We start from the raw sequence: 25,847 nt of genomic DNA, 5'->3' as shown, positions 1-25,847 counted from the left end.
CCGGCTTAGCTTTCTGAGCTATGGGGCCTGATCTGCTTATTTCCCTTCTCGAGTGCCTTGTTTGCACTGCTAAATCCCACTCCAGCTACTGCCAGCTCTGCCTGCTGCTCTCAGTGCTTTTTGGGAAATGGTTCTGTAGGACCGTCGCTCTGCAGTCTGGGAAGTGTGCAGGGAGCTTCAGGAGACTCCTCCTTTCCTACTAAAAGTGATTCTGCCTGGGCAAAGTCGACCCCATTCATAAATCTGGTGCTCAGAGATTTAATAATTTCAGACTTCCAGGACAACCTGCTGTAATAGGTAAAACTACTTTTAATAGGCAATTATCTCTTGACACCCTTCTTATTACATTTATTTTAAGTCTGGCAGTGAGATATGTTTCTGTGTGGAACAGTTAAGAGGAAGTTAGAGCTGAGATCCTGTGCTAGATAATGCAGGTTGGAGGGAGAGCCTGGAAGTGCTCCACTGCTCCACTCCCCTTCATTTCCATACGCAATGGAAGTGTAGTCCCAGACGGTGTTTTATTTTTAGCATCTCATGTCAGGTTGGTGGTTATAGCTCCCTTGTCTCCAAGCAAGCACTGTGATTTACTATTGCTTCTCATCATAACCTCTGTGACTGGCAGGGCTGTAAGCACTGCAGGCAAATAGGCCTCAGAAGAAAACTCGAAGCCGGAGTGCGTGAAAGAGCAGAGGTGCTCCCTTCATCTCTTGGCTGAATGTGAGCTAAGCAATACAAATAAAATCTGAGTTTTTGGACCTCAAGTGGAAAAGATTCCAAACTTCCTAGAGTACATGAAAGTTTCCTACCAATGAAATAAACAGAGCATGTCAAAATACTGACACTTGATAGGGAATGAGGAAGTCGTTTATCAAAGTCATGATTGAGAGCCCGGCGGTGACAATATAATTTTTTTTTACTTCTCTGAGTCTAGAATTTTCTTTAAAAGACAAGCTTTTGTGGAAGAGAGTGGCAGATGCTGTTTTAATTACGGGTCCGATCTAAGGCACACCTTTCTTGCCATATCCTAGATTAATGACACTCTCTCTAAATGTGAGCAGCCACCATCCACAAAAGGTCTGAGGATCATCACAGTCATTTTGGGCTGTGAAATACTGAGCACAGATCCTTCAGAGATCCTGCTCAGCTGCTGCCAGGTTTTTCAGGCACCTGACTTTCCTCTAACGCTGAGGCCCACGCAGCAGGCCTGACTGTTACAAGGAGAAAGAAAAGCTAGCTCAGATCCTTTGGACCTTTGGGTCCTCCAGAAGGATGTGATTTACGGTCAAGTTACAGTGCAAAATGAAAGCCAGGTCTGTTTGTTTATACATCTCTCGGAAACAGTCATAAACTTTATACAGTAAGATTGCAAATGGGGCAGTCTTGAGACACTAGATACTGACAGCTAAGAGGTGTATGGAGATGGTTTATCAAAGAGCCCAGTGAGAAGTCACAGGAGGATGATTTGTTTATCCTAGGTTTCAAGTCTATTTCTTTTTTAGATATATTTCTTAAAATTTAGGCCCTGTTTTACTTGTATTTCCTGTCATGTTGGCAACTCTGTTTTCCTCCTCTTGTGCTTATTTCTTGGTTAAGAATACCTAATGCTCACTGTAAAGGAAATGTGTATAGCTAAGCAGAGCCAGTGTATCTAATATTTAGTGTTGTAATCTTGAAAGACCTGTGTGGATTTTGCTGTCATCCTTAATACCCGCTGCATTGCACTGGTTTTCCTTGGGAGGAGTAGGAATGCTATCCACTCCATGGGAAATGATTCAGGATCCTGCTTGAATGTCCAGTGTCTCCTTAGCGAGCAGTTCAAGTTTCAGATGAATCAATTCTGCTCTTCAAAGAAAGGTGTTTTGTAAAAGACATTGGCTTAGCAAGTTAGGACTTGGGCCTTGATGTAAGCGACTTCTGGACTCTGGTGAGATTTGGCTCACCATAACCTTGAGTGGGTATGTGATATGACTGCAGCCTAGTTCAAACCTGTATTAAAAGAAAACAAATCGCACCGCGAGTGTAACAGTTACCCTTAAGCTCTCCAGGGCTGTCGCCAGGTTGGCTGGAATAATATTTTTGGAGAGGAGTGTTATTCTGCGCAACTGGTACCTTTCTAAATGATAAGTTTTAGTCAAGAGAGTATTTATGCTAATTCACTTTTTAGGAAACCGTGCCGGAAAGGGTACTGAAAACATCTGAGAAGTTAATAAAATCTCCTGCCCTCCCCAGCACACTTACATCACAGTTTGACCCCTCAAAGTCAGTTGGCCATAGAAGACCCCTTTTATGAACTGTAACCAATTATAATCCAAACCTGTGAAGTCAAACACCGGGAAGAAAGCAAGTAATTAGACACAGCAGAAACCCTTTTCTTCTCTTGCAAGGTGATGGAAAGTGAGATGGGCTTTAAATGCAGACTGCGGCTTGATTCTTCACTCTATTATCCCGATGTCGTGCTGTTGCATCTCTGCAGATGTCAGAGGTACAGAACCAGGGCATCAGAACGAAGACAGAAGCCCTTTGACTGGCACCCCAGCAACAGAAATGAGAGTGCAGCTTAATAGCCACTCTCTCCTTTTTCATTTCTCCCCTGGAAAATTGCAATCAAAAGAAGATAAAGAGAAGTCACATAATTTAATAGTGGCCGCACTGCAAGCCCGCTGACAGCAGTTGCGGTCTGGAACATAAGGCTGGGGCATGCTGGGGGGCAGTGAAAGGAGGGATGCAGGGATCTGCTGAGGAGAACGTTTGGTGCAATAAACAAAATAATAATAGTTAGTTTCTAAAACCAGTCATTGCTGAGAACCGTGTCAGCCTTTACAGGTGTATGGACTCAACATGTGCTGCGATGATCCCTTACTTTCTGCTTCTGCATTCCTACCTTTGATTCTGTCTTGGGAAGTGTCCTCTATTTAAGTTCTGCATCTTTCTTTTACTCCATTTCTTGAAACCGATGGGTGTGAGGTTGTAATTTTTCCCCACGCCGATGTGTTGAGAACCATTTGATCCCTTCTTTGTGACGAGATGTCTTGCAGGCGCTGTTTTTCGCATGAAAAGGCTAGTAAGCATAGGTCAGATCCTACTGCTGTGTTGCCCAGGATTCAAGGTTGCGGTTGTTCATGGAGCAACCACCTGGGAATGCTTGGAGAGGTAGATCAGATGCCGGTACACAGCATTTACCAAGCCTGTATGCTTTCTTCTCTTGCACTGAAGTCCTGGGAGCATTACATTACCAGGGTTCTCCTTCCTGCATTCTGTACTGTATGTGGTTATTTTTTTTTTTCCAGCATCGGGATCTATTTGGGTAAATCTGCACTTGTGACTTATTCTGCCAAGCTTTGGCCCTATGGACTGTGCGACGGATGATTAGATTTTAGGAGTGCCAAAGTCTGGAAACAGTTCATTTGGAAAATTGCTTAACAGATTGCAAATGGTAAATAAATTATTGCACAAGGGAACTTCTGAGACGGATCTTGAAACTCCTGTGGTTGTAAATTTCTGACTAAAGAAATGCAGAATATATAGGGTCGTGCTCATGAAAATCAAATCCTTTCCTGCAATCCATGCGAAAGAATTAGGAATTCTCCACTCTTCTTTTAAATTTAAATACAACAGAAATTCACAATTACCACAATGCAATAAAGATATGGTTGATCAAATCTAACTTCACCTGCAATTATTTCATTTTTTAGACCCTCTTACTTACATTTCCTAACCGAGTCCCATCAATGCAGTTTTTTTTTTCTAGGGGAGCCACCTCAGACCAAGCATTTATAAAACTCAGATTTAAAGTGCATGCAGGGAAATTATTTTGTCATGGCCTCTAAACAGCACAGGATGTGGTGACATTGTATTTGGTTCTTGTGACCTCAGCTGAATCTGTGGGGCATATTTTGGCGGTGTGCTTGTCGTTTCATAGAAAGATCAGTCTGCAGTGGTCACAGCTCTTAGCACTTACTGTTTGTTGTTATAAAATTTGTCATTAAGCTGAGCTATGAGCTGTAAACTTCTGTGAATGTTCCTCAGCTGATTTATTGACATTGTTCTTCTTATCCCCAGGTTCTCACTTTGGATTTCTTTTTTTCCCCTCCACCTTTTATTTTTTTTTGCTTCTTACTCAATCTTTTCTGTGCGTTTCTCTTGAAAATATGTGTGTGAGGTGGTGCGGTGTCAGAGCAGATTATCAGAAGATCTATGGTTCTGCAGCACCTGGGGTCAAACCCAAACCGCAGTGGATATCTTGATTGACTGAACCTGTGCCCCAGCTCTGGGGCCCTTTCAGACTTGAGAAGGAGAGAATTTGTTTCCAGGCTGTAGAGCAGAGCTGAGCAGTACACAGCAATGCATTTCAGCCCTCCACAGTTGCAGGTGGGACTGGCTGTATTGCTAATGTTAGGTTTCCTTGTGATGATGGATGCCTCCGTGACTTTTGTTCCGGGGAGCAAAAGGTAGGTGTGACCTGTGCTTAAGCTGTCATGATCCTTCATCACAATTGCGTTGTATATAGGGTAGGAAGGGAAGATTTGGCTTTGAATAGTAGCTCAGGGTGGTGAATCTGAAAATGAGTAGAGATTCAATTCAGTTTTAATTACCATTTAAAAACTACCTTCACTGTATAAATCTCATCTGATGTGAAAAAGACTGTCAATATTTTCCTGGCTCGGGTCTCTCCAAAATTCCTTCCTTTTGATACTGATTTTCTTTGAAGTATCAGAGAAGCAGCCTACCTGAATGCCATCTTGGTGGTAACACACAGGCCAGTTCCAACACATGGTGTGAGCTTGGGGCTGGCATCCACACCTGGAGTCCTACTCAGAAAAACAGCTACATTGAGAATGATTTCTCTTGATTTTGAAATACATTGAGATTTTATTCTGAGATGCAATGCAAAAGGAGAACGCTGCCCTGCAGTAACCAGTGACCACTTCAGTGCAAGTTCAGGTCCTGGGTCAGCTTTATACAAAATAATGCTGAGGTTTTTAAGCCATAGGCCATCCTGAGGTCTGTCTGGGTTGGACAAGAATTTTGTCTGGGCTCTAAGACTTTTTTTCCAAAGAAGTGTCATACTGAAATGGTTAGGTTTCCTGTAAAAAGTTTTAGCTTCAGTGAAGGAAAAACTTCATTCAAAAGTGAGAAATACTTTTTCCTTGAATTGTCTGACTCACTCTAGTCCAAAACTGTTGTCTTGCCATGTGGCAGTTAGGAATTCACAGTGTATCAGAAACATGACTTACTGGCTTGCTAACACCTTGTGTTGCATTTGGTTCATAGGACAGAGAACTGAAAAGGTGTGAAATCTATATAGTTAGAGGTAATTTAATGGAGAATAGACTTGGGTCTGATTTTTTCTGATTTGGAAGCTTAGGAGAACAAATAAAATACAAGAAAACTGATACAGTGAACTTCAGTGCAAATGGCATTACAGTTTTTACCCCAGTGTAGTGCCTGTAGTTGATAGCAGTGTTTGATGGCATCCTGCTGCAGATTGGGAACTGCCTCTTGAATTGGAAGGATAGGAAAGGCATGATCAAAGCTCTCACTTAGCAGCATTACAAAGAGTTCGCACCTGTCTCTGTGTCTTCAGATGAATCAAGAACCGAGTATAAATCTGAAGTATCACCGAGAAGTGAGCCATGCTGTATGCCTCGCCTCTGAAGTCCTGCATGTGGCCTTTAATTTTGCTGAAATCTGTCACGGGGAGCAGCTGCCAAGCAGCCCTGGGCTGGCTGTGTGCAAACGTGCTGCAGCCCTCCCAGAGCCACTCATGCCGGGGGACAAATGGAGCCACAACCTGAGCATACTTCATTCAGAAACTTGCAAGCTGCAGCACCCCTTGTGCTGCTCCAGGCATGAGTTGGGATCTCTGGGCTTCTTAATGAGCTAACTACTTCAGGCTTGTTTTGTTATTTTGCTTTTCTTTCTCCTGATTTTTTTTTGTTGTTGTTGTGAATTTTTTGTTGCTGTGGTTACTATCAGCATGGAGTACCGCTCCTCAGCATTGCGAGGCAGGACTCTGTGCTGGGAATGTTCACATTTGGAAGCAAATGGCTTTTTTGCCCTTAGTTTCGAACTGCCATTTTATTTTAGAGGAAATGAGGCTGGGATTTAAGTCAGAAGAAAGTATAGCAAGCAGATTTTGGAAATGATTGGAATGGACAAAGAAAGTTTCTTAAGTTTGACATACAGTGTGCTTCAGTAATTCAAATGCTGTCTGTGAAAATAGTGTCAGTTTGCTGGCTTTGGTTAGAAGCACTTTTAAGTCTGGAGTGAATGCTGTCTTCTTCAGCAGCTTTGTGGTTGAAGCGTTTGTCTGTGGTGCAAAAAATATCATTAAAATGTCTTCTTTGAGAGGGCTTGAAACCATGTATTCCTACTTTGAATCAGATACTAATTTTTAATTTGATTTATACTAAGGTTGAGTTAGAAACATTACCAAGCTGGCTGCAAAATATCTGGCATCTGAGCTACAAAAACTTTGCACAGCTGTGTTATGAACACACAGTTCTGCAGTATTTCTTGAGTTGGTAACTCGGTGTTTTTTTCTGTCAGTAAACCACTTCTATTCTGGTCTGCCTGCTCACCATAGCCCTTGTGTTCTGGTCTTTGCTATGGCCTGCTCCATCATTAACAAGCGCATATTACAAACTGATTCCTTCCAGCTTCTTCACCTGAGAGCCTGGGCCTGAGGTAGCACTGATATTGCGTCTGCCCAGATTTGATACTGCAGTACAGCGTGATCTTGTGTATCTGGGTTAGCTACAGGGGTTTGCACCGTGATTGCTAAGGCGAACACGATGCACAACTGTGATGCTACCCCGCTTTATTTATATATTCAGTTTAGAGCTTCTTTTCAGCTTTATTCAGGCATACTAATGGCAATGGTTTCTCTGAGAAGTAAGGACTAGGAGTGAAGAGGATCATTAAATTTTGACCCCGCTGTGTTTCTTTAGGGAAAAAAATATGTGAAAATAATGCATCTTAGTATTGGCTTTCAAACTGCCTTCTCCTTTAGGTAAATACAATAGTCCTTTTGCACTGTACTTGCGGTCTCCTCTGGCACACCACAGTTCTCACTTCTTTCTCTTCCCTCTTCTAGCTGGTCAGGTGACCTTCACAGCAAAGTTTTCTAGTTGTAGCAGCCTTAACACCTCTTCAGCATCTTGGCATAGGTAGCTGAAGGGAACTGGCTGTGAGGCAGCAGCTCTCAGCTCTGGGGAAGTGCATGCACTGGGTCTTTCAAACTGCACCTCGTGGCCTTGGAATCAAAGGACCTGACACTGGTTTCTGTTCTGAATCTCTTATTGGCTTGGTGCAGATATCACCTCAGCCTAGTGCTGGCATCAAGTGGAAAGAGATTTGAGTATGCTTGAAACATCTGGATTGTCTTCCTCTCCTGACCATTTGCCTACAGTGTGCTTTGAATAAATTCACAGTACCTCACTCATGCCTCTATTTTTCTTCTTTAAAACAGAAATAATTCTGCTTTTCTATTTTGCTGACTGGGAGGACGTACTATGTACTAGTTTGAATTGATTAGTTTTGTTACAGTTTTTTTAGCTAAGATGTCAGAGGTTTTTGCTGATCAATACAAAGTACAGAAAGGCACAAATTTGCGCCATTCCAATTTCTGTGCCTCACTCTGCCCTCATGTGTCCCTGGAAAATGAAGGGGAGAAAAGAGGCGTGGTGAGATGTGTGAGGGAAGAATTGCACAGAGGGGTCAGGGCAGATGTTCTAGGTGTCCTGGCACACAGAGGAAGGTATCAAACCACCCCCAGGTATGTTACCATGTCTGGAAAGCAATGCCCACCTTGGCACCTGTTGGAAATGGCACTGTGATTGCTCTCCTGACAGACATAGTGCTGGATCACCCTGTCCGTGTCATCCATGCAATTAATCCAATTAAGCATTGGATTGCATTAAGGTTTGCTGCCTTATTATTGGGCTCAGTCTGAAAGGAAAACATGCCATGTGTCTTGCACGGGAGACATGGAACCGTGACCTCTTTGGATCCCCAAGGGATTCCTCCCTCAGAAAGGTGTCTCACCTCTTTGTTATAAAACTATTTACTTTGTCTAGATGGTTTTGTTTAGATGTGTTATTTTCACTGGTAGTTTCTAATTATGGTATTGCGGGATCACCAAAAATGTACTCACCATCATTAGTGGCTGATGTTCTTTTGTTTCATGTTCAGGAGATAGCAACCAGATTGCAAAATAATGAGCTACCTTGTGTATTTCAGAAACATACCCCTCGCAATATGCATTTCAATGATTATCGTCACAGTTGGCTATGTGTTAACAAACGTGGCTTATTTCACTACAATCAGTGCTGGGGAATTGCTGCTTTCAAAAGCTGTAGCAGTGGTAAGTTACAGAAGAAAAATACAAAGCTATGTCCCTGCTGCAGTTGTGTTTGTCAATATATTCTTATTTCCAGGGGGGAAAAAAGTTGGGTGGGACGCAATCATGCTTTGTATGGCTCCTCTTTTTCACAGTAGAGTAGCAACCAGGTGAACTTTGTCTGATCTTTGTCTGGAGAGTGGGATTGCATTTAAGGTCATAGCATATGTAATAGTAATGTTAGACCATATCTATTTACTTGATATAACAAAGTCAATAGGACTTGAATTGTCCACTATGTACTTAACTATGAAATTTCTTACTTAGTCATGGGCTGAACTCCTGGGAAGCAGAAAATACTGATACTTGAGAAAGTGGGGGGGTCTAGCCTATTTAGTGTAGCAGGAAGCAGTAACGCTGTCTCTGCATTATCGTGTATTGTGGGCACTTAGTAAGGGGGTTGCTGTGAATACTGGAGCTTATTTGGGAAGGAGCTGCAAGGCACCTGGCTTGGAAATACTGCTGTGATTTGTCTTGCTGAATTGTGGTGATGACACTTATTTTTATATATGATATCGGACTTGCAATGAGGAAATAAAATTTTCCATTTAATTTGCAGTAGTGACACTGCCTGTGACTTTTTCAATTGATGTGTCATTTAAAAAATGGCCAATTCTGTAGCTCCTTGGAGATTTAGAAAAAAACATTTTGCAGATCTCCAGAAAATTGTGCAGATCTCCTGTGGTGCCCCAAACACCAAGTAAGCTCTTTCAATGACCTTGAACAACAAAGTGTGACTGGGTGGAATGCAGTGCTGGATAGCATCAGCTAAGGAAAATGAAGGCTATTGGAAGTAATACCAGCTATGCAAATCAGAATCTGATCTGTTCAGAGTGGATCATCTTTTTGGAGGCATAATGATCTGGAATGACGAAGTCAAGGCCTGATTCCACCTCTACAGCACTGCCTCAGCTGGAGGCCTACCACGTACAGTCAGAAGTAAGAGTGGAAGACCTCATCTGCAGCAGTCTTGTATCGGAGAGGGAGAGGTCACAAATGCACAGCACACGTTTCAATAAGGGAAGCAAAGAGGATTATAAATAAAATAAAAACGCTTTTTAATAATTTGTTAATAAAGTAAAATTGCTTTCATGTTTTATGAGGGAAAAATCATGGTATGTTTTTCTCTCCTCCAACAGACCTTTGCTGAACGATTAATGGGAAGCTTTTCTTTAGCTGTACCGGTGTTTGTTGCTCTCTCCTGCTTTGGATCTATGAATGGTGGCATTTTTGCGGTCTCCAGGTAAGCATATGTTAACATTACTGGAAGTGAAAGGCATAGGATATACATTGAAAGTAAGGAAGCAAGTGGAAGAAAGGAAAGGACTCATTCCTTTAGTAGGAAATTGAAAATGACTGAAAAGTTTATAAGGTGTCGTTTTTTTTTCTCCCTTGCTTTGCTCCTGTTGAGTTTAGTATCATTGCTAAAAACCCTTTGAACAGTTTGGAAACTGATCCCTTTGAGAGTAGCACTTCATTAATGGTTGTTTTGTTTCATGTGAAGGAGGTAAAATTGGAGGGAAAACATGAACTACTTCTAAACACTGATCATAGTGTAAGATAAGGGGGGGACACAAACAGAGATTACTTTGATTTCTGCTTATGGGCCTCTCCTGCTAATCTTTTCATTCTGAGTACCTCAAACATGCCTAAGAAGTGCTGCTGTGTTGTGTGACTTTCATGAGCTGCTTTGCCTTGTCACAGTAATGAGCACATTTAAAGTCTGTCCACATTTATTTCCCACCAGGATGTTCTTCGTTGCCTCCCGTGAGGGTCACCTTCCGGAAATTCTCTCCATGATTCATGTCCGCAAGCACACTCCTCTGCCAGCTGTCATTGTTTTGGTAAATCATACAAACAAATGTTCCTGCACAAGAATTCATATTACAGGCTTGCTCTGGAGGATTTGAACAGAATTTGGGCACTGCTTGAGTCTCATTTATTAATGTATATGCGGGCTTTGGGCAGGGCAGAGGACAGTAAAGAGAGGAATGAGATTTGGGAGTTGTTCTTATTCTATCATCTCCTCCTTGCTATCTTGTTGGTAGCGCCTGACTGCCTGTTGCTGGAACCGAATTCATGTCTTAGTGCCCTTTTTTTCTGAGGATGTGCTAGAGATGAGATAGCTCCCTTTCAGAGAAACAAATTCTGGTTAAATAAACAAACAAAAAAAGGTCTTCATTTAACTGAAAGTGCAGCTGAATGCTGGCATCTGGGAGCACCCTAAAAGCTCATTATACCACCTTACAGTGAAAAATGCAAACAATTATGTGCTAGGATAATGGAAAGGGAACCCTCAGCAGTGCGGTAGTGGTGATTTAAAAAATGAGTGTGTGTGTGCCTGGGCAATAGTCTGTGAATCGTCTGAGGAGAAGCACCAGTATTACAGTGGAAATCCTATTACTGCCGTCTAACAGAGGCAGAGCTAAATGTTGGCCATGTGTTTGCATTGCAGGCTAATTTGTATAGTAAAATGTTAGGACAAAATGTCAAAATACAAACTTGACACCACTTTGCATAGTGCTGAGTAGATTTCCACTTAACTTGTGGACTTGTTCATAGCTGTGGGTGTTCAGCCACTCTTTTGGGGCCCATGACGATAATGTTTTTGGACAGACCTCAGCATGTGGGGGAGTTATAACTACAGCAGGGGATGTGTGTACATATGAGTGTACACAAGCAAGATCAGTTGCATGTACTGGAATTTAAATCAGTTTTTTGCTAGGCGTGCATATGCTCACTTTTGAAGTGCCAGCTGAAGCATTGAATCTTATATATTTCCATGCAGCTGTAGGCATCCAAGTTTGCAAAACTAGACAGCATAATTATGGTGAAAAGTTTTAATGGAATTCATTTTAATTAAATATTTACTTTGCATTTTATTTCTTTGGGCTGAAATATTCTTAATCGTCAGGTAAATTGTACTGACTTCTTCTGTGGAATGAAATGCCCAAAATATACTAATATACATATATTTATTTTTTTTTCTGAAAAATGTTTTCTTCTGTTGCATCTGGTCCCATTCCTAGTGCACTGATCTCCTTTAAAACCAAGTCCGATTCTCATATGAAGATGGCTTTCATTCAAGGATTATGTTTTTCTTGCCTCAGTGCAAGCAGAGTAGTTGCAGGATATACTCTGCATTGATTGTCTGCATTTTGGCATTTTCTTCTTTTATTTCTCCTATCAAGCTCTACGTACAGTACAAAAGGAAAGAGATCTTGAGGAGAAACTGAGAAAATAAGCATTTTCAGTGTTTGAGGCCTGCAAAAAAAAAAAATTAGGAAGTAAGCAATTTGCATATTTCATATCTCCTGATATTTGGTAGATGTGTATGTAACAATTCCAAGAAACTGTGCAGTCTGGTTTTGTTTCTCGAAGCTCTCTTTCACTGGCCGTGGCCCTTTGTTGCAGTATCACTCCCATAACAGAGATTTCTTCTAGGGACTGAGTCTACGTAGAAGAATTCTTGCCCAGTATAATTCAGTGGGAAAATTTCTTCTGACCTTTACAGAGAAGGAGTTTGCTTAATATCTATGTGTAAAGAACCAAGCGCTTTGTAAGTCATTAGAGTTTGGAAGCCAGATACCCGTATTTGAAATATTGATCCTTCTGATTCAAATCCTCACAGTCCTCGCTACATCAAAAAAAAAAAAAACCCAAAAAAAAACCACGTAGAGGCTGTGACCCTAGATCCCTAATGCAGATGTTCTTTGTATAAAGACTTAGCCGAGCTAAATCTTTAGGCAGCTGCATTTCACCTGTTGCCTCGTTGTAAACCTAGAGGGACTGTCACCACTAGGATGTTCTCATTTCCTGAAGAATAGCAGGTGTCTCCATCCCCAAATGCAAGAGCTGTGTCATTGCAGGTACAGAACGTCTCACGTGGAAAGTGTGGACTACCCTGTATAGTTGGTCCAAGCTACAGATATTCTGCTTTTATTCAGAGATAACGCTGAAGCAGATCCATGTAGCTGACACTAGTCATCTAACCCAAGCTACAATGCTCTGGTTTGTACATAAGCTTTTGCCCATCTCACAGATACCTTGTACCTGAAAACACCAATTTAATGAAGAAATGTATTTATTTTACTGTTGTCTCCCCTTCTTGCTGTTCAGTAACCTCTTGAATGATAGCTAAATGCTTCTCTCTGCCTAGAAATGTTTGCATTTCCAATGTGCAGTAAGTCTACACCCTGCAAGCCGACAGGGCATGCTGCAGATACAAGCTGGTGTCAGCCTAGTGTGCCCAGCCAGCATCCCATGGTGTATAGCCAACCCCTAACATGCTCCCTTTCTTGAGATCCCCTGTTTTTTGTCATGAGCAAGGAGAGGAGTGGTGGGCAGGTCGTGTGAGAACAGAGCGCAGGATGCACGTGTGTTGTGGTGCCTGTGTATTTGTCTGGGTCAGTGGGGATAGGTGTGTATGGCTCACATGCGATCAGCCAGGGCAGATAATATTGATTAAACACGATCCCAGGGGACTGCTGGGCATCGATCAAACATCTGGTCACATGAGCTGGCAGGCTCAAAAGCTGTCGCCATCATGTGTCTCTGAGTAAGACTGTGTTGCTTCTCCCCATGGAAAGATTTGGCATCGCTGCTATAAAATAACAGAGATCGAACCATTAAAAGCCTCTCATGCTCTGAATTTCTTTTGCAGCACCCTCTCACAATGATAATGTTATTCAGTGGGGATCTCTACAGCCTCCTGAATTTCCTCAGTTTTGCCAGGTGGCTTTTTATTGGACTGGTAGTTGCTGGCTTGATTTATCTCAGATATAAACGTCCTGATATGCCTCGTCCTTTCAAGGTAACCTCCTGTCTGTGCTGTTCTACGTGTTTTTTTCTCCCTTGTATCTATTGTCTAGTCAGATAGCAGTGCAGCATTTGCTGATGTAAAAAGTTAGCCTCTTTTGAGAAAAAAACAGGAATTAATAGAAAATGGTCCTTTACATTGAAGAGTCTCCTCATGTTTTCCTTCAAGTTCTTCAGCACTACCCTGGCTGAGCTCTCTTCTGAAAGACAATTTTTATTAATTCCCTGGTGGCTGTAGGGGAGTGATTGAGCTTGCTGTGCAAAAGACAAGGTGTTTGCTCAGTTTTGCCGGTTGTGTTGAGGCCGTGTGAGGCAAGCTAAGGTCTTTATGCTCTGCCAGGTTGTGTGAAAATAACTCCAGTCTGGTGTGGTTGCATAAGCTTCAAACTCCAAATACTAGGGCTAGTCATCTAGTCCTCAATTAAATCTATATTTTGATAAAGGTTTGAATAATTTTTCCACCAGAATTCATGTCAGGTATAAGCATTAAATTTAAATGTTTATTTCATCGTCTATCCAATATAAATTATGCCAAATATGATGTGCAAATAAGTCAGTAGAGATATTATTGTCATATTTGGACCTCAGGCGTGGTTTGCAGACACCATTACTGTGAACCCAGAAAGAAAATAACCATAGTTTGGCCCACTGAACAATAGTTACTTTGAACTTAGTTCTGTTGCAGATCTTGTTTCTTGTAAGTAACATCTTACAAAGTAACTTTTCCCATTATGTGTGGGGAAAGGTAACATGATGAAAAATGTGGAGGATTCTAGCCCAATGTATGTATTCCTAAGAAATCTATTTTATTAAGAACTCAGAATGTGCACTGTTGCATTCTTGCAGGCATAACAGCAAATAAGAAGGTCAAGAGCACAGCCCATTTTGCTTTGATTAAAAAAATGCTTTGACAGTGCAGAAAAGAGGAACAGGAATGTTTCAAGGCATGAAAGGAAGAAAATAGTCTCCAGGGAATTCTCCAATTCTCCATTACTCCAAACATTTCACAAGCTATGGCACAGGGAGGTGGTAACATAGTGATTGTACTGGTGTTCTTTAAAATTGAGAGAATTAATTTGATGTTGCTATTTTTTTTGTACTTTCAACAGTGACACTGATAATGCTACCAGTCATATTGTCAGAAAAGTGCTTTTCCAGAAACTATCAGTTGCATAATGCTATCAAATATCTTTATCAGTAGTCAAATGGGTGTTCAATTTGCTCTCTTCCTGCCAGATTTTTATTTTTACCTTAGGAAGAAAATCAATATATTCTTAATAGTTTTAAATGGTGGCTTGAGCTCTGTGTTGTGTTTTAAAATGTTTTCTAATAGGTAATTATCAAAGAGGAAATCTTTACTGCAGTTAGTGCTGCTTACTTATCTACTGGAGGATTAGAGAAAGGAATTTTGTAACGTAACATACTTACAGACCTTACATTTTAAAGGCCATAAAACACTCTAGTGTTTTAGTGTGTAATTAAAAGACTTCTGTGGTGCTTACTGTGTAGCACTTAGCTTAGTTTGGTTCCTGCAGTCGCTGGCATTTTGTGTGCCTGTTCTAGAGACCTGCATTTCTCCAGGACTATCCTGTACTGCTGAGTTTTATCTGGTTTACATTTCATGGAACATTAAATACCATTATCCTTCAACAGCAAGGTCAATGCCAAGTAATGGTTCTTTGTGTGGTTGTATTCCAGGTGCCTCTATTTATTCCAGCATTGTTTTCCTTCACCTGCCTCTTCATGGTTGCACTGTCACTTTATTCCGATCCAGTCAATACAGGGATTGGATTCGCAATAACCCTGACTGGAGTTCCTGCCTACTACCTCTTTATCGTATGGGACAAGAAACCAAAGTGGTTCAGAAAGCTCTTAGGTAAGTCCACTGGGGGCTCCCCTCCTTGATCCAGCTCGAGAAATTTCTCAGGGCTCTGGGTGCTGTGAAATCCTTGCAATCAATTCCCTTAGCTGCTCTGCTCTGGGCATGACAATGCAAGTTTCTTTTTGGTGTATGCTGTAGTGTTGGTTACAATCAATGTCAGCTAACTAAACACAGATGTTTACAGCAAGCCTATTCTTCAGCCAAAGAGAGTGACTTCAAATGCCTGCATGCCTCTCTTCCTGCTTCCTTTTCCCCTCCTTGCCCCTACAACCACATGATTCCTTTTAAATTCAATCTCCCTCTCCGCTACACCGTTAGAGAAAGTATTTTACTCATAGGATAGATGGTTTGGAAATTTAAATGTCACAGTTGCAATGACAGGATGGGCTTGGTACTCCCTGGTGGCACCACATGTCTGTGTACCACTGAGGAATGTGTGAAAATGGGAAAGGCTTGGTCCGGTTTGGTGGGGTTGTATTGTCCTTGAGGATGGCTTCCAACAAAATGAGGGAAAAGTACATCAAACCTGACACACCTCTGTGGAAATGGTTTCCGTGCTTTATGACAAACAGCTTCCCAAGTGACATGTGAAATGCGCAGAGAATCATTTTTTGTCATTTCTGAGTATTTATAAAAGCACTTGTGAAAGTTCTGATGTACTTGAGAAGGGTTATTTGAAGCACTTCAATTAGAAAGAAATCATTGTCATTTATTATTTTCTTTTTTTTTCTTACTGAACATGAGAGGAAGTTACCAAAATACAGGTAATTTTCAAAAAATGAATTAGGAATATAGGCAAAATATTCGAGAGACCGGGGGGGGGAAATGAAACTAAAAGAAAATCTTTGCTGCAAAACAAAAGTCAACCCCTGAAAAATTTCAACGAAAAATAGTTTTAGTGCATATACTTCAGTGTCTATACTGTCCTACAGTATAGGTGCTGAACTGAAAATCCGTGTTGTCTTTTGTGCTGCACTATTAAAGGATGCCTTCAAATGAGATGGTCACAATAAGAGTATCTGAGTATTTATATGTATTACACTATCACCTATTATTTATGTTTTTATATATGTATAGATAATAAAAATTTAGTCTACATTTTTATATCTCTTTATATCTGTTGTAAAATCTATGAATTTCTCAATTCATGCCGGGAAGCCTGTAGACAATAGAGAAGAAAATATTTACATTAAAAAGATGTTAGTTTAAGGCTGTCAGTTTCTGGTCTACTCAATTTTATATCAGGGAAGTTGTAAATTACATGAAATATCCTGGGAATGAGTAGAAAATTCCAGTGCAAATGAAAAGAACGGTGTGCAAAAAGACATGCTATTAAATAGTTGTTTGTCTGTTTGTAATTTCTCAGACAAATAGACATTTAGGGACTTAGGAGATTTTCTCTTAACATACCCAGGAGATTTTTAGCATTTTCTGTGAAGACTCAGAGGTTTTGGAATATAGTTACTTGAATCTCTGGCCACAGGATGCCAGTGTTGAACCGCATTACTTGGATGAGAGAAAAAATGTTCTCTTTAAGGTAGTCTGGGTGTACATGGAGCTCATTTTGCCAGCTGTGACAATGAAGGTAAATCTTCCAGCTTTTCAGATAACACAAAATTCTCCTCCTAGAAAGAAGGCCTGGTGCCTGCGTAATGTGCATGGACACAGTGTGCTGCTCAGGGGGGAGAGCAGCGGGTGCCAGGCAGTGGGTGAAACAGCTTGTTTGCTCTGCAATTATTATTCCCAAAATAACAACAGTAATGATGGAAAAGTGATGTTGACAGTTTTTAGGTGGAGTGGAGAGGGGATTTACTCGTTAAATATAAAGATTTTTTTTACCCCTCAGAGTAAGCAATAAGCAATCATCACGGGGTCATTATTAAACTGGCATGACTTCATAAAAGCTAAGGGTGCTTCTCTGTATAGCCTGAGAGCATTTTTCAAAGGCATTGAATGAGGATGAATTCACTTAAGGTGCCTCTGTGAGATACAGGAAGGAATAGCCATGGCACAGCTGAGAGATTGTTATTCCTGCCTGGAAACCATATGCATTAGATGAGTTTAGGCATGAAGAAGTAATTCTGGACACAGTGTAAATGGACAATGTGAAAAAATTGAGTGCAATTCACCAAAGGCAGATTTTTGCCAGATCAACTGGGTAGCTGCCTTTGAGAAGATAACTGATTTTTCTAGACAGAAGGAAAATGCAATAGATCTACTGTACTTAGACTTGAACAGAGCATTCTGTGCAGTACTGCTGGGAGTCAGAACTGGTTGGTCCAAGCACAGTGTCCCACTGGCGAGGCTGTGCCCAGTGTGCCAGCGGTATGGGTCTCTCTCTGCCCATTTGCAGTCACCTTGTTGGGGTGAACGTCACTCGTTCATCTCCCCAGACATGCCTTGGAACATGCTGCAAAACCCCATGGGTACAGACCAGCCCCACGTAAGATTCATCTGGATATTAACAGTAGGTTTTGTAATGATCAGAGGAGAGGGATGTTGGACAGCCAGGAGTAGTGAGTTCAAATACCCATCCTGAAGATGAGTACGCATTACCCAAGAAATCCTCTCCAAGGCTGAATGTCTTTATTCTTTGGACAAGCACATTTTGACTGTCCTTAATGGCATTTACATTGCCCATTCTCTTTACCAAATTACTGTATTGAACAAAAGATTACTTCATAGTTGGAGAGGTTAATAGGGTCTGGGTGGTATTTTGCAGTGGGAATAACATTTTGTTCTTTTCCAAAGGAATTTTGCTGTAGCACCAAATGTGCTGGGACAAATCATTTTCAGCTAGTACAGGCTTCATTTGACCTCTGCTTGCTTGCTTTTTGTACAACTAATGTGAAAATGAAAAAAGTCAAGTCTAGCAAATCCTTTGAAGCAGATGAATGTGTAAAAGGATGCGGCACCAGCACCGGGACTATTCCAGTTGGACATCTCAGTTGAAAACCCAACCATAGATTCATGCTTAAAAACCTTTATTTCTTTATGGTGGATTGAACTGGAAGGTCTTTAAAAGTTGAATGCTGCTTTCTTCATAGCCTGAGCCCGTACTAGAAGAGAGATTTTCTGTTTATGTAACAAAATGTCTCCTTTGGGGTTATTTACAAACACCAGAGGACGATGCTCCCTCACTCAGGACACAGTGTTATATACTCGGTTTGCTCTTCTCTTTGTTGAGCGTGTGATGCTGCAATCCACAGGAAATTTCCTCAGCATATGTTCCTGCAGATTTTATGTCCGGTCTTATAAATGTGCAGAAAATTACTGCTTTCTTTACTCTTCGAAGCTTTATGTGGCACTCATAGAGCTACCAGCTCAGGGCTTTCTTTGGTAAAGATTGTCCCCTGGGCCTTATTTGCAGTGACTTCTATTCTTGAAATCAACAATTAGGGTTGAAAATAGAAACAAAAGATGTCTTATGATATTTTGTCTCATTACAAATGGAAAGGTGGTTGTGTAAATCCAAGTACTGCTCAAAGCCGACAGTATAGATACTGACTGGTGACAGAATGGAATGTTCTTACGCTGTCTTACCTTGTGCATATTGCAACCAAAAACAGCCAAACAAACAACTCAACCCCCTCACCCCCAAGCTTGTGTGGTTGCTTCTCCATTTGCTACTACTGTGTGGAGGTGGAAGAGGGGCGGCTGCCTCCCACCATGGGGAGAGCAAGGCCTGGCTGCAGGCTGCTGGGCCTGGATAGTCCAATAGGATATTAGTGTCCCAGGCAGCTCTTGAGGTGCCTTGGCTCTCTCTCTGCTGCCGTGCTCTTTCTCCAAGAACTATTACACCTCAGCTCAGCTTGACAGAAAGTCTCTTTCTTCTTACTCCTTTGCTCATCTTAAAGCCTGGAAGGAGTGGACCAGCCAGGGCAAACCCCTGCTGGCTTCCCGCTGCTGGCCGTCCTCCTGCCCTTCACCCCAGCTCCACACAGCCCAGATCTGAAGTCACTGCTGCTGGAAGGGAGGGAGATGGAAGAAAATGCAGTCCCTGTTGAGTCTCAGCCTCTCTGACTCCATCAGTGTGTAGTCTGAGGGCAGGCTGGCTTTGCGCTGTGCTGCTGACCTCCAGAGGAAAGAGCAGAAGATGGCGGGGGCTGTTAGACAGCAAAACAGGGAAGCAGTTCTGCTTCATGTCTTCTGAGAGCTGCACTGCTTTACCCTTCTCACTCCATTTGTGTAGATGCTGGCACACAGTACTAGACAGGGAAACAGGAACTTTCTCTTGCAAGAAATCCTGCTAGCTGAAAATGAGTTGCTGAAAATGAAAAAAAGACAAGCAGTAAAAGAATGTGCTTTTGCTCTTCAATATATAAATGAACTGTGCCATTTATGAATCATTTCTCTAAAAAGGAAACCATCAAATGCACACGATGTAAATATGTCCAAAGTGAGAAAGAATGTAAAGTTTCTTTATATGTGTGACATCCTTAGATCTATGAAGCATTATAATCATTTTCTTTCCTCCATAGTTTCTTTGTTTTGTTTCCTTTTTTGGTTAGGCAGAACTTGGCACAGCAGAATTAACTTGTTTGAACCCTTCCAGAGTTTTATTTTAACATTATGACTGTGTTAAAACTAAGCAGTTGCAGAGAGCAGTCATGTTTTATGGTAGTCCTTAAACGCATGCATACCTTTATTGAACAAGTTTATACCTATCTACCCTTCTGTTGTTATTTTATCTGAATATCATTGGATGAGAGGCAAAGAACACACAGTTAAAAAAGACAAAAAAAGTAAGTCAGGCATTTAAATGATATGTGTACCAGGTGTATGTAACTCGGGAACACTATCTGCAAGCAGGCTGTGTAGCAGATGAGATAGTTTTCCTGGCTGCTGCTTCCTTCTCCTTCCACCCAAAAAATCTCCCACATGTATGCTTTTATCTTTGCAGACACTGTAACTGAAGCATTGCAAATCCTCTTAGAAGTTGTCCCGTCAGAGGAGGACCAGAAATCGTGATCTCCATCTACCCAAAAATGCAGCCTTTGGCTTGATGTTTCATTTGAATCCGAGGAAGAGCGTGCGGAGATGTCTTCCTCCTCGTAGTGCTCTGCAAAATGGAGGAACAAATCACAGCTGAGATGGATACTGAGTGTGTCAGTTACCAGAACTGAATTTTATGATGTTGTAATTTTTTTTTTAATGTGGTTGGTTTATATGTAGAGAGAAAGAACTTATGCCATGAGGGCTCTTTACTGTTTGTTAGTGTTATATTTTAATGAAACATAGGTTCTTCAAACAAGGATTTTTGTTGCATTGTCACTGAAAATATGTTTAAGCATTGTGTAAGTAATGGTCAGGTGTACTGTGAAGAATGTATCCTACTTGCTGTCCTGAAGAACCTACTCTCACTGGGGAAAGGGGCAGATAAAGCTGCTGAGTATCACTTAATAATGTTCTTCCTCTCCCTCTGTTTGGCAGCCCTATTTTACTTATGTCTTGCTTGGAGCACCAGTGCACTGATGCAGAAATACAGTGGTTTCTACTGTTTGTGGTGGCGAGATCAAGGTACAACATAACATATAAAAACATCTTCTGAGAATTAGTATTTCTACCGGCAGGACAGGTAGATTTTAGCCTGGGGGCAGTAATTTCATACATGTTCAAGTTTCTACCAGTCTGGAAATTATGACTCTTTTTGCCAATATTTCTTTGTCTATGTGTTTATGGGAAATACAGCAACATAGTAATTACCTTCAGATTGGTATTTGAATCCGACCTCCATTGGTATATGAATATTTTCTATCTGGAAGCATATGAACTTGCATTTATCAGTCAGGCAAACGTGATTTTAAAGTTTTAGATAATTATTTGCGGGCAGCAAATGAATAATGGTCACTGGTTTTATAATCTGTGGGAATTTTGTATAGACGCAGCAATAAATGCAATACTGTTTTATGAGTAAGATGTAAGGCAAGTTACAACAGATTTGTTGATTTGAGTTGGAAACACACCTAATCTGTGGGCTTTTTTTCAAGCACACTCCAATTAATTGGGCTTTGAAACACCCAGGAACAGGTGCTCTGCCATCTTCTTCCTGGTTTTATCTCAGCAGAAACAGAGAAAAGATATCAAAACTGATAAAATCAAACTAAATTGAAGTTTCACCTTCAGAATGATGTTTGAGCTGAGAGTTGGCTCAAATATGAGCTGAAATTTTGCCCTTTAAAAGAAAATGTAGTTAAGGAAATTTTTTAATGCTTAAGAATTCAGTTTTATATTAAAATCAGGCTTTTATTTTAAAATATCAGACTACTCAACCTTAAGACTAAGGTTTGTTATCACTCTGTTAAGAATATAATGCTTAAATATTGAATGCACTACTTTTTGAGCTGTTTGCTATTAGCAAATCATGCATTTCATGAAAACTTCTATGAAACTAAGCAACATTAGACTTCCTAAATAGGGAGGAAAGCACAACTAATAGCCAGACCACTACAGTAAAGGGAGACTGTATTTTGTACATGGGTTGTATATATCCAGAGTATTTGCCATTTTAAGGGTGTACAGTAAAATATCTTTAAATTCTTAGGTGTTTTCTTCCTTGTATTTCTATAGTGGAATTTCATAGAAGTAGGGAAATGGGAATAACTGATTATCTAGAAAAGTGGTAATTTAAGAGAAAGAGCATTCTCCAAACTATTTTTACTTAAAATATTTTCTGTTTACGGTAACTTAAAGTGTTATTTGAAACTTCTTTTAGGCAAGCATTTTGAGCTAGTTTTTTGTGCTGACAGTGCATGTGTTTAGTTGGTATTTACACATAGGGCAGAAGTGTGCTTTTCAGGTCATCTCCTGTCCATCCCAGTCCCCCACGTTTTGACCTGTGTCAGTGTGGAACACCTTAGGCATACACCATCTCCATCCATTTCTCATGGAACCAAAGGCTTTTCACCCTCCAGGAGTGGGTCTATCGCACTCCTTGCTTGTGGAATCCCACCAGAGCAAAGCCTCCTCCACATTGATACTCTAGGCAGCAGGGCTTCCACATCAGTTGTTTAACTCCGTGTATTCACTCCTGTTGTGCCGTATTACTTGAAAATTTAGACATAGCCAGTGTTAATTTGTAGAAATAAATGGCTCTGTAAGTATAACTGAATGTTACTTTATTTCTGTTGTTTTTGCCATTGTGGACTTTAAAGTTTAGGAATGCTTCTGAAGTCTGACCCGATGACTGTATTTTACTGTATTTTATGTTTGTGTAAGGGCTTAATTTGTCCTGAGAGAGATCCTTTGACTCATGGTTTGTGAAGATATATATATTGGGAGAAAAAAATGTTACCTGCAAATAAAAAAAACTAATTTTTTTCAAAATGCCTGTCGATTCTAATTTCTGTTTTAGTTTCTTTAGCATACACAATTGCCACACAATGTTCTAGTCAGGTTTCCATTGTGTTATAAAAGTCAGTATTAAGGACTTTTATTATATGTGGAAACAATGCATATCATCACAAAAGGAGAGAAAATAGGTAACAATAGATACATATTTTAAAGGTGTGGAGTTATTTTTTAAGACTTTTAAAAGTATTCTCTTCAGTCTCATAAAGGAAATTCTTCTAGGATAATAGATACATTATATATATGTTTTTCTTATTAGGGCCTGAGGTGATCGTGCCAGAGAGAGTGCTCTGTGAAGAATTTAATGATCCTTAAATGTGTTGTTGTTTTTTCTTGCCCATACAACTATTAATCCACTGGGCTCTTTGAAGCGATTTCTTTCTTTGTTTTTAGGTGGGTGCTGCTCTTTTTGTTCTTTGAACTTGCTGCTCTTCTGGGGTGTAGGCAGAAATCTCACCAAAGGCAGCAGAAATGAACACTTTATGCAAGCAGAGAATACATCTGAGGTTTAGTACATCTCTGAGAGAAGCGGGGTCAGCATTTGAAGCCTCAGATATCCTGACCTAACTTTGCTCCCCCTGATCCGGACCTCTGCGTGGCCTGAGGCATGATCACACCAGCAGGGCCTGCTCTGGCCCTTGTAGCCTGCCCGCGGTACTGTGTGGGTGCCATGTGCCCTCCTTCCCTGCCTGTTACAGGCCACTTGTCCCACTCAGGAGCCTGCCTTGGCTTTCAAGAGGCTACTGGGCAGGAGCCAGTTTTATAAAAACCTGTTTTTATAAACTTCTCAAACATCTAACATCTCCTAGAAGTGTTTGTGTGTGTTTGTGAAGCAACTTTCATGTCTTTTAAACTTCGAGTTTTTGGTGCATTTTTCACTTTATGCAGAAATTGTTGCTTATCTGTACTCTCATTTGTGTTTATCAACTGTTTTCTTTTAATGCTAACACACTGTAACAAAAGCATTTAATCTGATTTGATTTAAATTTGCATCTGATCGTAATTAAGGGCCAAGCTGGCTTAGGGAGAGACAAGCCTGAGAGCTGCCCCAGGTTGTGATGCATCCTGTGCTAAGACCTAAGATGCATCCTATGGACCCCTCACTGCAAGAAAGACATCAAGGCCTAGGAGCATGTTCAGAGAAGGGCAACAAAGCTGCTGAAGGGTCAGGAGCACAAGTCTTATGAGGAGCGGCTGAGGGAACTGGGATTGTTCAGTCTGGAGGAGAGGAGGCTCAAGGGTGACCCTATTGCTCTTGACAGCTGCCTGAAAGGAGATTGTGGCAAGATGAAGCTTGGCCTCTTCTCCCAGGTAACAATGATTGGATGAGAGGTAATGGCCTCACGTTGCGCGAGGGGAGGTTCAGGTTGGGTATTAGGAAGAATTTCTTCTCCGAAAGAGTGATCAGGTGCTGGAACGGCTGCCAAGGGAGGTGATGGAGTCACCATCCCTGGAGGTGTTCAAGAAACGTTTAGATGTGGCACTTAGGGACCTGGGTTAGTGGGCAATATTGGTAGTAGGTGGATGGTTGGACTAGGTGATCTTAGAGGTCTTTTCCAACCTCAATGATAACGTTTCTAAGACAAATATTTAGAGTAGGTGAGATGATCTCTGGATCTGTTTGTAGTTCCATTCTTAAAGAAGGAGACTAGATGGCTAATGTAGGCATGCTGAGCAGGAGTGAGATGAATCTGAAGTTACGGCAACCAGCATAAATAAAGTTACTAAAAGCGCTTATAAACCAATTAATACAGAGTATCACAATTTCCTCTTAAGAATTAATTTTTTTTTAAATTCAAATTTCAATAGATGTTTCCTTTGACTAGATCACACTTCATTTTCCAGATTTTCTCATTTGAATCAAAGTCAAACCAAGCAACTTTTCTAGAAGGAAGTTCTTCTGTCTTTGACTATGTAGCCAGTTCATATCTCAGCATTCTGTGGAAATATTTTCTGAAGTAGCTCTAATATTTCAGCTGAATATATATTCTTCTTTTTTATTTCAGAGGAAAATCAACCTTCAGTTGAGAATGTTTCAAATATTCTAAAGAATAACATAAAATTAACCTGTCCACAGGATAGGTAGCTAATTGTATTGATACAGCAAGATGCAGCAGGGTAAAAAGGACTTTCTGTAACATTTAGTAACTCCAGAAGTTTTGCTTCAAGCATCAGACAAATTCCAGGATCCAGACAGAATTTTATTGATCATAGTATTAGAAAACCAGCTGTTGATCTTTCTGCTTGCTGCCATGAGCAGTGGGGAGGGTGCAGATTCCCCTGTGCTCACACAGGAGGAGTCCTCTGCACAGTGTGGCAGCTCTTCCTATTGTGTTTTTCTTCTTCTGAACACCCCAACCTATGTTTTATTCAGTTTTCTGAGGTGGTAAATCTGGAGTAATCTAGGAAGGTCTCCTTGCATGAAATGCCTCCTGCTGACTTGGTGGGACTCAGCAAACTGATGTTGGATTTCTTGCTGGTGTTCAGAAGCCTGTATTTTTTTTCCCAACATGTTAGTCCACGTGTAATTTGATTTCTGCTATTGTCTTTTGCAAAGGAACTGCTGGGGAGTAAGACTACAGTTTACACACCAATTCAGTTTACATTGGCTTTCTTTTTTCTGTTCAAAGGAACTTTTGAAATATTCTTTTCCTTGAAGTGCAAAGACCCAAACTGATTAAACACCTTTCTCAGCAAAGGCTTGACTTTATCAAGAGGGCATTTGGATTCTCTTTAAATTCCTTGCTACAAGAATATCTACAACATTATGATCTAAACCACAGCTTTGATATTTTCTACATATCTTGGTGGTGGTGATCCAACACGACTATAAAAGGACTGTGGCTAGGATGGGTTTTCTGCTTGCAAAGCTCATTCTCTTTCCCACAGAGAGAGCTACAGAACATGCCCATTGCTCATTTTTCTGCAGGCCTTTTCCCACTCAGAGGAATTCACTCAGACCTCATGTGAGAGGGAACCCCTTCCCCTCCTTTGGGGTGCACCTCTCCATACAGCAGGATGCTCTAGAAGCATGTTGGCTGCAGATGAATGCTTGGCAGAGCCCAGGGCTCAATCTGGTGGGAGTGAGCTGGAGTCCTCAGCCTAAGGAAGAAGCTGACTTTTACAATCACCACTCCCACTCAAAACATTTTAACATTGTTACCTAGGAATTTTGGCATTTTTTTCCTCCCTGTTTGTTATAAGAGGTTAAAATGTTATGGGATATTTTTCTAATTTTACCCCCTGCTATTGGCTCTGCCTCAAGAAAGCTATTTGATACTGTTTTAGCTGCCAATATCTCTTTGCCACTCAGTCATTGCAGTGTAATTGGATCTAAAGTAGATGTATAATTTGCTGCTAGCAATGTTGGCTTGTCTTAATTATGATATCCAGCCG

General features: G+C 40.9%; 1 protein-coding gene across 8 annotated transcripts in view; it reads left to right on the top strand.

The window, feature by feature from the left end:
- SLC7A11 (solute carrier family 7 member 11) overlaps positions 1-22,427 on the top strand; it is a 63,394-nt gene extending 40,967 nt beyond the window's left edge. For 5 of the 8 annotated variants that reach the window (XM_021394188.1, XM_021394190.1, XM_021394191.1 and 2 more), the window contains 6 exons: positions 8,242-8,365; positions 9,541-9,644; positions 10,149-10,245; positions 13,065-13,214; positions 14,918-15,095; positions 20,005-22,427. In XM_021394188.1, coding sequence (XP_021249863.1) covers positions 8,242-8,365; positions 9,541-9,644; positions 10,149-10,245; positions 13,065-13,214; positions 14,918-15,095; positions 20,005-20,072 — 721 coding nt within the window. In that variant the 3' untranslated portion in view covers positions 20,073-22,427. The other 3 variants (XM_021394192.1, XM_021394193.1, XM_021394194.1) reach the window with 3 other exon arrangements.

Source organism: Numida meleagris, chromosome 4 (genome assembly GCF_002078875.1).
Source record: "Numida meleagris isolate 19003 breed g44 Domestic line chromosome 4, NumMel1.0, whole genome shotgun sequence".
Lineage (NCBI taxonomy): Eukaryota > Metazoa > Chordata > Aves > Galliformes > Numididae > Numida > Numida meleagris.
The sequence above is the reverse complement of the archived record's forward strand: the minus strand, read 5'-3'. Positions and strand labels throughout refer to the sequence as shown.